Raw genomic sequence first — 12,664 nt, forward strand, 5'->3', positions numbered from 1 at the left:
GCCGTTCTGTTCCCATGGAGTTCCCGTAGAGTTAGGAATGAAATAGAGGTGTCAGTTAAATAAAATAAATGCTCTTCAAAAATTCTTCAAGTATTAAATTTATATAAAAATAACTCTTATAAAAATACAGTTAGGTATTTTGTCTTCAAATACAAACTAATATTTAAAAATAAAATAAAAGGGGTGCTAATTAAACAGGCTTCTTTTTAATATCATTATTCGCCCCCAAAAATGTATGTTGCCTTCTAAATTACTAAGTCAGCCACAATTAATAAAGCGTCGAGCATCTAAATAATACTATCTTAGCCACGAGTTATCTTCCACTCTAAATACAACTCAGCATGATGGTTATTTTTTTGCATCTAAATTTGTAGCATGCATTCTAACAGTAAACTTCTTAAATACTATTAAATGACATCATAAAAATATTTATTTACCTTCTAATTTTTTAACTCGTACCTACTGAGTTTTTTTGTTTAAAATATAACACATCCCATATTAATTGACCCAGCATGGAAGTAAGCATGCAACATGCAGCAAGCATAACTTCTGTCACGGCTCCGGCGCTGCGGGGCTCCGGCGGTCCCATGCGAGCTTATCGTCGCAGATGGTTTTCACGCTCACCACCGCAGCTTCGGCTTGCTGGCTGGCGGAGCCGGCCAGCCTCAGCCGCGGCGGCGAGCGCTGAAACTACCTGCGCCTCAGCTCGCAGGCCGCCTCGCCCCTCCGCGCCTACGCGGTTTTGAATTGCACTCTAGGGGTAGGGCAGACAAGACTACGTGGAGTCGGTTTTGCAGCGATTCGTTTTCGTCACTAACTTCAATTTTTAATTGTGTGTAATTTGAGTCTTAAAAATTAAGTACAATTTTTGATTTTATAAAAAATTAAACCGTCACTTATTTTTGCACGTCAAAGAGCTGTGACACCGGGAGTTGCAAAGAACATTGTCTTTTTTGACGTTCTACCAATCAGCGCGCAAGATGCATTCCGTTCTACGCCAGTTGACAATTTGACCGCTCTACATCGCTCTCGATCTTACAAAAAGACTGACCAATCAGGGAGAGCTTTCGGACAGTTGGCAATTTGACAATTTCTCATCGATAGATTATAATATAGCGAAAAATAATGCGTTAAATTGCAATCAGGTGTTACGGTTTACAATAATTCGACAGTTTACAATCTCTCGAGATAGATTGTAATCTAACGATGTTTGTAATCTTACGGTGACATATACATTATGTTGGTACCTACCCATTAATCACAATCTTTCAATACATAGGGGCCACTTGGGTAATGATTGCACATATTTTTTTCTGTTGGAAAAGTAAGATGGATATGAATGGGCGGGGGGGTCCGGACCCCCTGGACCCCCCCCTTATATATTTTTTGACAAAACCCAGTATAATATGTAGTCGTAGGGCGGCGTAATCGGTTTTGCACGCGGGCGAACAAACAGCTAGCGGCGGGCCTGCCCTTTATATTTTTCTTTAGGTTAGTATTTGCCTTGATTTAATGGTTTACTTGATTTACCTCTGATCTTCGTTGCATTTGGTCAAGTCCATAAGCAATGCATACATTAAAACGCAGATTGAATGCCGTATTTCAAATTTAGATGCATAACTACTCATTTACCTAGGTTCGTTATGATGATACTGAATTAATAGTGACCTCGACTGGTACGTAGGTACTTATGGTAATACCAGCTTTATTTTTAACTTAAAAAAACCCAATTCATTTTAACCTTGATAGGTATCATTATGACCCTATATAATTATATTTTTTTATAACAAACACATTGCATGCATCACCCGCATCCAACAATTATTTGATGACGTCACAACACACGGTTTACGAACATTAGTTCCGAAGACTGAGTTCGTTAACAATACATACCTCTATAAAAAAAACAATATTTATTGAATGAAAAAGTACCTTTTGGAACAAAACGAACCTTTTGAAAAAGTACTTTCTAGGACAAAATACACATATTTTATAACTGTGATGTGAATGTGACGTCTAATGCTAAGCTAGGCTCATTTCAAAACCGAAGAGTGCCCCTAAAAAAAATTCATGAAGTCCCGGATAATATAAGTATGTATGTAGGTACTTATAATGTAGTTAAATCTAAAAGGAAAATGGGCAGGGCCAACTGAAGATTAGTCAGTCTACCTACAGGCATAATATTGTCACTTAGACAAGTAAATAATATAGTATTTCCTTCATAAATTCGGTAACATTGCTACAGAAATGACTGCGTGTGTTTGTGAGAGGAATTCTTGCAATAAATAGGCATTTAAGTATTTCGGTACAGTTTTTAATGTTATGAGGCTTCACATACACTTCATAAGTGATAGATAGCACACGTTTTCTAGCGAGATACAGTTACCGGCACGGATGTCGGGCTCTCGGCGGAAGAGTGGGGATCGCTTTGCGCACCCGTACGCATAAGGCAATAAGGCAGTAAAGCGCTTGTGCGCAGGTGAAGGTCAGGGCCCGACATCCGTGCCGGTAACTGTACGCTGCTATTATTTTGTCACGCTATTGAAGTAAAATAAAATTAAAACAGGCCATCGGTTTCTTTGAGAATTTTACAGCATTATCACTTTGATAATGTCTATAGCACTTCTTTATAAATTAAACATGATATATGTAACTATTTTTACAATTCACGTGCTACCCATCTCCTTTGTTTAACTATTACTAGGTATGTAATACCTTATATTACCTACAAGATTATCGCATTACCGAGATTGAAAAAATAACATACATTATGTGAATTACACACATTAGCATAACTGAAACTGCTCTCCCAACAATTTTGATAAGTGAAATTCCATCCTGAGATGCCATCTTGAGAAAAGTATAGTTACCTTCTCTTAATGACTAACTTAAGGATGAGGATAACTAAAAATATCTTACCTGGTATCATTAACTTTAACCTTAAGAAAATATATTTCTCCGAAGGTATGCAAGATGATGACTAATTTAACAGTTACTGTTGCCTAGTGGGCTGAATCACTTCAGTACTGGGCAGAAGATCCATTATTTAATGCCTATCAAGGTAAGAATGTAGCAAGGAAAACTATTATGAGAATAATACAAAAATAAAAGGCTGTTCTTACCTATTTACCTACTCAAGACAGGGAACAGTTTTTCACGAAATAGAATACATCTGCATTGCTTAATAAGGTACTACTCAGCTGTATCCGAATAGACTGGAAGCCGAACCTAACATAGTTGGGGAAATCTTACGAAGATAATGATCTACTGCAGGTGTAAATAGAAGGAAAACTTAGTAGGTATTACCGATAAATTACTTTCTTGCTTTCAAAAATTCCATCGATAACGCTAATCGTAAATCTCATAAAAAAAACTTCGTAATCGATTCCAAATAAATTCTTCCATCGAATGACGCGCATCACCGCATCGAACATAAACTAACAATTACCTTTTTTACTGAAACACATGAATTTTATCGACTCAACTAACTTTCCTCCCATTCCTGTCATTAATCGAATAAATTCCATAATATTAAACGGCAAATATTTACACAAAAACGTCAGAGAATTTGATTGAAATGTGAGCTCCGAGCATGGAGAACAAAATGACTAGCGGAGGTGCCATAACTGAAAATCGACGAGGAATGTTACTGTCTTCGCGCTTATTCCTACGCTTTTTTTGGACCCGATATTTTTTTGTAATATCAAAAATCGTTGACAAATATCTCAAAGAACTCGGACGCCTCGTTAGTTTCGTCGTAACTGTATCGTTTTGGTAATGCCTACCGCACGTGTTTGATCTAGCTAGAAGAAGGCGCCTGACCTTCCTGCATTATGGCACCTCATCATCTTTCCTTACTCCGTAGCTCTGAGACTGAAGCGTTAATCATACTACGGCAAATATTATCATACTTATGTATCGATATCTTACAGCATTCATCCGATACAGTTTTTTATGTTTATCGATACATTATTCAATCGATTCGCGATTACGACTTTCTTTTATTTTTTTAATCCCGACTGGAAGTGAGATTGCAATCAGTGATTAGTGCTAATTGTGGAATGTAGATTTCTTTAGTATCATATCTTCATATCCTCTCTACACAAATATTTCAAAACTGAAGGGTTTGTTTGTCTAAATGTGCTCGCTTATCTCAGGAGGTGCTGGTCTGATTTGGTAAATTCGTTCTGTGTTGTTTGATTGCATTTTTATCGAGAAAGGTCTAAGACATTACTTTTTATCCTGGTGCCAAGTTTTGGTCCCAGCTCTTCCATATCGTTCTTTGGTCATCCCCTTCACGCCCATTTTTGAAATATTCAGACAAAATATACTAAAAAACCTTCTAATTAGGCTCAAAAATTTGTTTGCAGCATTGCAGTACGGAAACAGACGTCAATCGATCATACGATATGATCAAGATTATAAGATATCATTATGCCAAAAATCCTCATTAATGAATTGTTTACTCATTGAACTGATTATGGTAATTTGTATTGGTGAATATGTAGCTTAAAATCGTATTGAACATAGCGGAGCTGACTATGAGCCACTCTAGAGGGGCCAGAGGTCTATATCAGGACAAAAACGCGTCAACTTGTGGGCGGAGGATTAATCCGAAGGACAATATTTATTAAGTCTCAAGTTTTAGAATACCTTTCAGTAAGTTACGCCACTTCTTCTCGTTGGCGTTTAGGAGGCAGTCTTTTGTTTTTGGCTCTAGAAAAGTGGTGGTTATGAGCCACAACTTATGTAGAACACAGATCTACGATAGGATTGTCCAGAGTTACGTTATCCAAAGAAATACAATAATAAATGGACTGATGATGATCATTAAGTAGTTATAGGTAGAAGTTTAGTATAGCGACTATAGTTCGGCCATTCAGAGAATGCGTTCCTGACACGTCGCGATTGAACTGACGACGTAATAACATTCATTGATTATTGATATAATAATGTTGTTTTAATGCTCCTCAATTGTTAAAACGGTAAACAACCAGCAAAAATATTTTTATCGTAACTGCAACGCCATTGCAAAGTTACGTCGTCAGTTCAATCGCGACGTGTCAGGAACGCATTCTCTGAATGGCCGAACTATAGTAGCTAATAAATGAATGGGACTGTACCAGAACGGTAGGTAATTTTGCAAATAACTATATTTACCCGATAAAGTATGACTAAAGCAATTAACTGACTACCTATTTTATTATTCATAAACCTAATTATAAAACAGGAAAATAAAATGATATATTTATGAGAAAAATTATTTTTAATAGAAAAATCTGTGTGGGAATTAATATTATCTTTTGTGACCAATGTGTGACGAATATAGGGCAGTGTTATATTGGAGCGTGCACAAAACATGTTATCAGTGGTTTTACTACTGTTGATTGCGAATTTTCGCTAATAGTTAATTTTAGAAATAACAGTTAAACGTTATATACAAGTGTTGGTATGTTATGTTGAATGATGTTCTAAGAAAAATTCTCTCTGCAAGGCATTGGATGATTGCAATAATCTTGGGCCAAGGTAAGCCTTAAAGGAAAATAATAACACTTAATAATTATGTACTGATTTGCATGTTAAGTGGACTGTAAGTTTATTTTACAGTAGTACCTATATACATTTCTTTTATAGTCACTTGCGTTAACGACTTTCATGTACCTTACAATAAATAATAAGGACAATTGTTTTCCAGAGATATTATTAACAAATGTACCTATTAAGAACTTGTCTTTTTCTCAGTCAGTTGACATGTGATCGGAATATTTTGTTTCAAGTTGCAGATTTTTTCCTTAGTTACACATACCTAGGTACAGTAGGTACTAAGTTTTCAGAATTTAAAATTGCAACCTGGAAAAGCCATATCGCAATTTTAACCGGTTCTCAAATAAAGCAGATGTCTTGATACATCTGGTATAACACCAAGGCATCGTACTCGTACATAACATAAGGGGACTCATTGTATACTCGTTAGACATAATAGTTCATACATTATCCTTGAACGATTGTACTATCCACACTCCATTCATTTTGTAGCACGTTCTTATGAAGGGTTACCTATAGAAATCCATAACATCCGTTCATGGGGTTACTAAACCAGTTTGTGGCATGATTGCATATCTTATGACGTCATGTAGGTACCAGCCAATTAAATTGCCAGCTGACTACCTGTTTCCTGAGGTATTCATTCACGTCCGGAAGGTTGTTTTTCTTGTGCCAGACAAGACATGTATGTATGTTGATCAGTGAAAAAAATTTGAACGTAGCTGTGACATTCCAGTAGGTAGGACATTTTCCGAAACTTAATTGAAAAGGTTTTCGATAGATTTTTACCCCTATAAAATACAGATTAAGATTGGTTGATGTGCTGACGTCTTTACCAGTAACTGGATCAATTCCAGAAATACCTACTTACAATTAAAAAAAAACATTCCTATTATACTTTTTACCAGCTAGTCCATCGAAACCGTTGTGTCCCAGTTTTTTTGCACTAGTATGTACTTCTGAATAATACACTTACACGTATGATTGTATACCGATAAAACAGGTTACAGTCACTGGTTTGCGATTTAAAAATTTGAAGGCCGTTGAACTCGTAATTCTCGAAACCGCACATCGATCTTTTTGAGGAAAAGAATAAGTAGGTACCTAACTCAGATTAAAATCAAATATAAAGACAAGATAGAAAGTCAACAATATTAGTGTCCTAATGAGTATAATTATAATAATGATTATGACATACAGAACTATCTTATCTAATACCCGAGTGTACCACAACAAATACCGTTCATCCTCATCCTCCGAGCCTTTTTCCCAAACTATGTTGGGGTCGGCTTCCAGTCTAACCGGATGTAGCTGAGTACTAGTGCTTTACAAGGAGCGACTGCCCTGCCTGACCTCCTCAACCCAGTTACCCGGGCAACCCAATACCCCTTGGTTAGACTGGTGTCAGACTTACTGGCTTCTGACTACCCGTAACGACTGCCAAGGATGTTCTATGACAGCCGGGACCTACAGTTTAACGTGCCATCCGAAACACAGTAATTGGTGTCTAAGATATACTTAGAAAGTACATACAAACTTAGAAAAGTTGCATTGGTACTTGCCTGACCTGGAATCGAACCCGCGCCCTCATACTCGAGAGGTTGGTTCTTTGCCCACTAGGCCACCACGACCACAACAAATACCGTTATGGAACTAAATATATTATGGCACTTATCCATAATATTATTATTAGATAATAAATGTGTATTATGTAAGTACGTCATCATAAACAAAACTAATGACAAAGTTGAGGAAGAGAATTTATAAGTACTTATTTATTACGTATTTCATATTTGCAATTCTATGTAATATGTAAACACATATGTTAGTGGCAACATATTTCAATGAGGATCTGTATTAATAGCATCACCGAAACGTGCACTTTGTCCTAAAAATCATGAATGACAATAGTGCATCAATTGCAAAGGTAAATAAGGCTGTTTAACCTCCTTTCTCTTTAACTTCAGGAACTACATTTTTCTTAACGATAAATTGGTTTACATAAACTAATTTACAATGACAAAAAGACTTTAATCAAGGATTTTTTTAAACCTACCTTTGCAAATGCTCAGTTCCTTCTACAATCAGAAATACATATTAATTTAACCTTATATCGAGATCATAATGTTCCCGCCAATTCACCACAGACAATAAACATGTATGAATCTGATAGTTTATCTTATCTATAACACTGACTAGTGACTGTGATTTAGAATTAATTATAACAATGACAAAACGACTTACCAATCGCACAGGTTCATTCAAAGTTTCGTTCGAAGCCATGTTTATAGTAAAAACCTCCGTGCTTTCAGTAGGATTCATTTTACTGGCCACCACACATTCAAACACACCCATAATTCAAATTAAGAACACTGTCACAGAAAAAAAAAACGTAAAAAATATAAAATTCGATTTATGAATTTAGTTTTTATACATGATTTTGAATTGTTTTTTTAAGAATGCTTGATTCTCAAGTGTTCGAAGTTGAGATATCGCGGCGACTGACTGTCAGCGTGTGCGCAACGGTGATCGTGCGCACAATGATATATCGCGACTGGAAGTCTTATGAGCGTAGGTGCTGTACTTAAAGGTCAATCGGTAGACTGGTCTAGAGTGAGATGGAATTTAGAGCAAGGATGGGAGTTCCCACGTGGTGGTTCAATCGTTGAAATCGAATTCTGGAATCCTTTTTTTATAGGATGATTTTTTTTATGACATTTATGATAAACTGGGCATGAAGTATGAACTATGTGTTATTGTTTGTTTCATAAATAACCTGGATACATTTCCATTGAGTGACTACGTAGCATTGAAACTTAAAAATTAAAACAAGTACAGAATCCACAACTTATATAATTTTAACCATCTCTTACTTTATATCGTTGTTTAAAAAAGTGACTAAACCTCCTATTTATAAAAAAAAAAAACAATTTATTATTGTTAATACATGTTATTGTTTATACATGTATGTTACAAACAGTTTACCATATCACATCCAGCATATAACAATCGGCAAAATAAACACAATATCTCCTATGATTCATTCACGTAAGCCGAGTGAATACTAATAAGTACAAAGAGAGACGTTATGTCAGTTTGTGGGTCACCATCGTACGTGTAAGACGTTTGTATGTGTGCTCTACAAGTTCCGGCTCTAAAAGTACACACTACAAACTTTTAGTCGGCCGATAGTCGGTTCGGGGCTGCGGGATTGTTCGAAAGAGTTACCTCGGCCCTGGTACATAAAAGGCCTACGAAGGAACATGATGGGTTTTAATCAGTAAGAGTCTGACACTCCCTCACGCTGCTAACCTACGGCGGGAGGAGTCTTTTGATGATTTCCCATAAAAAAGCCAATAGTTGGTTTGGTCTCATAAATCAGTAATCAGCATGAAGATGAATGGAAGTACACACGTAACAACGATCAGGTATTTGTTCGGTATCAGAGTGACTCAAAACTTTTATTTCACGAATCCCGATGTTCAAAAATAAAAAAAAATAAGTATCCAACCACTGGGCCAACAGTCGGCCGACTTTTTAGTCTACAGTCTGTGCGTAGTTTCAAAGTTACGCAAGAAACAAGAGAATAGGCAGAGATAGTTCTCTTATCAAACAGTCTTGAATGGAGTTTCCGTTCTTTTTCCGTATTATCTGATCTCTGACCTGTGAATTGGTACCGGTATAATTGGGTTGGGTCATGAGACAGCTGCACTGTTTAAATTGTCTATTCTTTTAAGATGACGAATTCTTGGAATTTAATGAGTACACTTTAGAAAGGTATTTGGATAATAAAATAAGCTTTCTTTTTACTCAGTTGCGCTACATAAGAATTATGTTTTTATGTAAGAAAAAATGAATAAAAATAATAATTACAACGCATCGAAAAATTCTTATAGCTGCCCACCGGTAACGTATCTACCCAAGACAGTGTTGCCACGTTGGATGGCAATGCTTAATTTTTGACCAAAATAAAAACCAGCCCTTGGGTCGAGTTTAACGTATCATCTATGGGCCATAGTTGCCTGACAACAAAGATTTAAATAAATAAATTAACTCAATAAGCATGATTGACAGAATATAAAAAAATATGAACAGATTACTAACACATGTTTCGCGCATCTCAATTCATGCGTTACGCATTCGCGCATCACGTATTCGCGTATTTGCAAGCAACGACAATGAATTCCGTGCAACGTAAACATTCTTGATGTGCGATTACGCAAGACTGTAGAATTATACAAAGTATAGACGTACATTCTTCTACTTAGATAATTTTAATGAGTATTTAGGAAGAAAATTATTTTTTTGTTCTATAGGTAGTTCAAGGAGCATCTGTACAAGCATTAGGTACCTACAAAGTTATGGTAAGCGTTGAATAAGCTATGTCTGACTCATATAGTAAGTAAATAGCTAAGCAAGATAAATGACAATTAATGTGCACAATAACAATGCTATTTAATAATGTATATTTACATACGCAGAATTTATGTAAATATTTTCAGAAATGTGAATCATTGTGATTTACGTTTCATAAGTTCAAAGTTTTGCTTGTGAATTAAGTAATGTTTAATTACATGTGACGCTCAATTAGTAAATACATACATAGGTAAAGGATGCATCTTTACCTACTTACTACAAAAGTATACTGTAATATTAGGTATAAAGCTAATGAGTCTGTTTGTTTACTTGAACACGCTAGCGTCAGGAACTGGTCCTAATTGAAAAAATACTTCAGCATTAGATAGCCCACTTGTCGACGAAGGCTATAGGCTACTTTTTGCCCAGATTCCTGGAGAAGTTCCCACAGGGCTAGGCAGTAGGTAACCGCCGGGAGAAGCTGGTACCTAGAACAATATTTGTATCTGGTAACCTTTTAAATCAGAGCTTAACAGTGATGTATCACAACACAAAGAATAAACAGACCAATCACTATGATGTGACTGAATATTACGATAAAACAGTAAGTACTATTACTCATATTTTCCATAATCTTTGAGTACTTCAGTAAGTACTCATGTAAGAGTAAATACAAGAACGTCAGATAAAAATGTCTCATAGCAGCACCGTATCTTTTAGTTGTTATGTACTTAAAAAAAAACGTGCCAAGAACGTATTTACAAAAGTACATTGTATGGTTCTGTACTAAAATCATCAACTGCATTAACCTTCCCTAACTGCGTTCGCTGGGGTCGGCTTCCAGTCTTATTGGATGCAGCTGAGTACCGGTGTGCCACATAGAGGGATTGCCTATTAGACCTCCTCAACCCAGCTACTCTGGAAAACCAATAGGTAACTTTGGTAAGAGTGGTTAATCTGTAACAACTGTCAAAGAAGTTCCAATTACAGCCAGGACCCATCATTTTAAAGCAATTTTACCTAGTTTTATATAATTATAACGATTCTGAAAAAAAACTATAAGACAGCACAACAAAGTCTTTATTCACTGCAGAATCCTAAAAAAGAGAAAATGTACTTACAAAGATATAACTATTTACATAAACACTTGTACAATCGCACCAAGTACTCAAAGGCTAACATTTGCGAATTCTGCCAGCATTCCTAAGAAGTCATTGCAGTGACTCACGCGGTATTTACTTTCGCGATGACGCATATATGTATAAAGTATATATAGGCACGTATGTATGTAGTAAAATCGGCGCCTGCGTCCGTTGAGTCACAGCAAGGCGTTCGAGGTAGAATTTAAACTCAAATGGCTTCTAGGAAACATGGTTGTAGCATCGTTGGTGTTGTAGTAACCATGAATGATGGGAATGAAGATTTAAATGTCATGAATGAGGTTGGGTAAAATGGCTTTAGACTTTCTGTGTGGCATAAATACTTTTTTGGCATAGCCTGGACACTAATGACTAAGTAAAGGTAACGGAAACCTTGTTGCCAACCATTAACCATGAAGACAAAATGCTACATTTTATCCAGGTGACCGATGTAGGTCCCAGAGGACCCGGGCGAGACCGTGATAACAAAGTAGTAAATCATACACATAAACTGTAGGTGGTAACGTCGAGGTAGCTTAATATTTTATGGTCAGGAACACGTTTGTAATCTTGCAGCCAGATAAGATAGGGGTACTTGAGAGTGAATGGTCACGTGCGATATGCCTTATTAATATCATGGTGATTTACAATGTCAGCCATCGATCAATTTTGTTCAAAATTTTGTTTTGGGACAACTGTCCTGGGCAGAGGACATCAGGTACGGTAGAACAAAGTTCTAGTGAATTAAAATAGCGGTAAAGATAAAGGGGACGGCCAGATAAACGATGGATGGATTGTTTGAATATGGCTAGCCAGAATGTTACTTGTGATGTGACGGCAGATAGAAGATTATGGAAGAATAAAACATGTAGTGGAAACCCAAATAGAATTGTAATATAAGGGTAGAAGCATGATGATGAGTTTTGACGAAATTCGAATGGAGTCACTTCGTTGCTCCTCATGTAGCAGTTGCCTTTATTGATTCAATACACGTATGTAAGAAGGTCCTACCTAAGTCTCAGAATTATTGTTGTAACGTTTACAAATGTGCCACGCCTACACGAACTGACCGGGCCGAGTGCAGCTTCACGCAAATAACCACCCAAAGCCTTGGAATCAATAACACCAAGTTATCAAGCCCTATCTAAAGAAAACAGCAAAAATACTTTCACGCCTAATTAATGACTTGCGTCAATTGCTTTAAGTTAAAAAAACAAAAAATATCAATGACTTCTAACAAAGTGATAATCACGCGACAAACTAAAGTGATATTCATTCAAATGATTATGATAACGTAGGCATGTAAATATGCACCTGCTCAGTCGATATCCTTATCAAGTCAGGTGTTTATATCAAACAGCTGTTGGGTTTTGATAATGTTTTAGTACTTGAACTAAACATTGTTGCACTGGAAGAGGCATGAAGAGTCAAGACAAGAAATACGGGTTTCCGAACTTCGTTGGCAAGAAGATGAAGATATGTGAGCACGAGTAACCCATATAATAGATAAGTAAAGCTTACAAAGAAAATTCTTTTTCGCACTCCTGGGCAAGGGCGTCCCCATCTCGTTTCAACACTTTCTGGTCCTTCAACCGAGTCCACCAGTCTCGACGATAGGCGTCTAG

At 36.5% G+C, this 12,664-nt stretch overlaps 1 protein-coding gene across 1 annotated transcript in view; it reads right to left on the reverse strand.

The window, feature by feature from the left end:
- The window catches only part of LOC124638262 (phospholipid phosphatase 2-like), a 47,637-nt gene extending 39,551 nt beyond the window's left edge, over nucleotides 1–8,086 (reverse strand). The window contains exon 1 of the mRNA XM_047175190.1: nucleotides 7,789–8,086. Within this exon, the coding sequence (XP_047031146.1) occupies nucleotides 7,789–7,899 (111 nt within the window). The 5' untranslated portion in view covers nucleotides 7,900–8,086. The remainder of the gene's footprint in view (nucleotides 1–7,788) is intronic.
- Nucleotides 8,087–12,664: the final 4,578 nt, after the last annotated feature.

This window comes from Helicoverpa zea, chromosome 17 (genome assembly GCF_022581195.2).
Source record: "Helicoverpa zea isolate HzStark_Cry1AcR chromosome 17, ilHelZeax1.1, whole genome shotgun sequence".
In the NCBI taxonomy this organism is placed as follows: domain Eukaryota; kingdom Metazoa; phylum Arthropoda; class Insecta; order Lepidoptera; family Noctuidae; genus Helicoverpa; species Helicoverpa zea.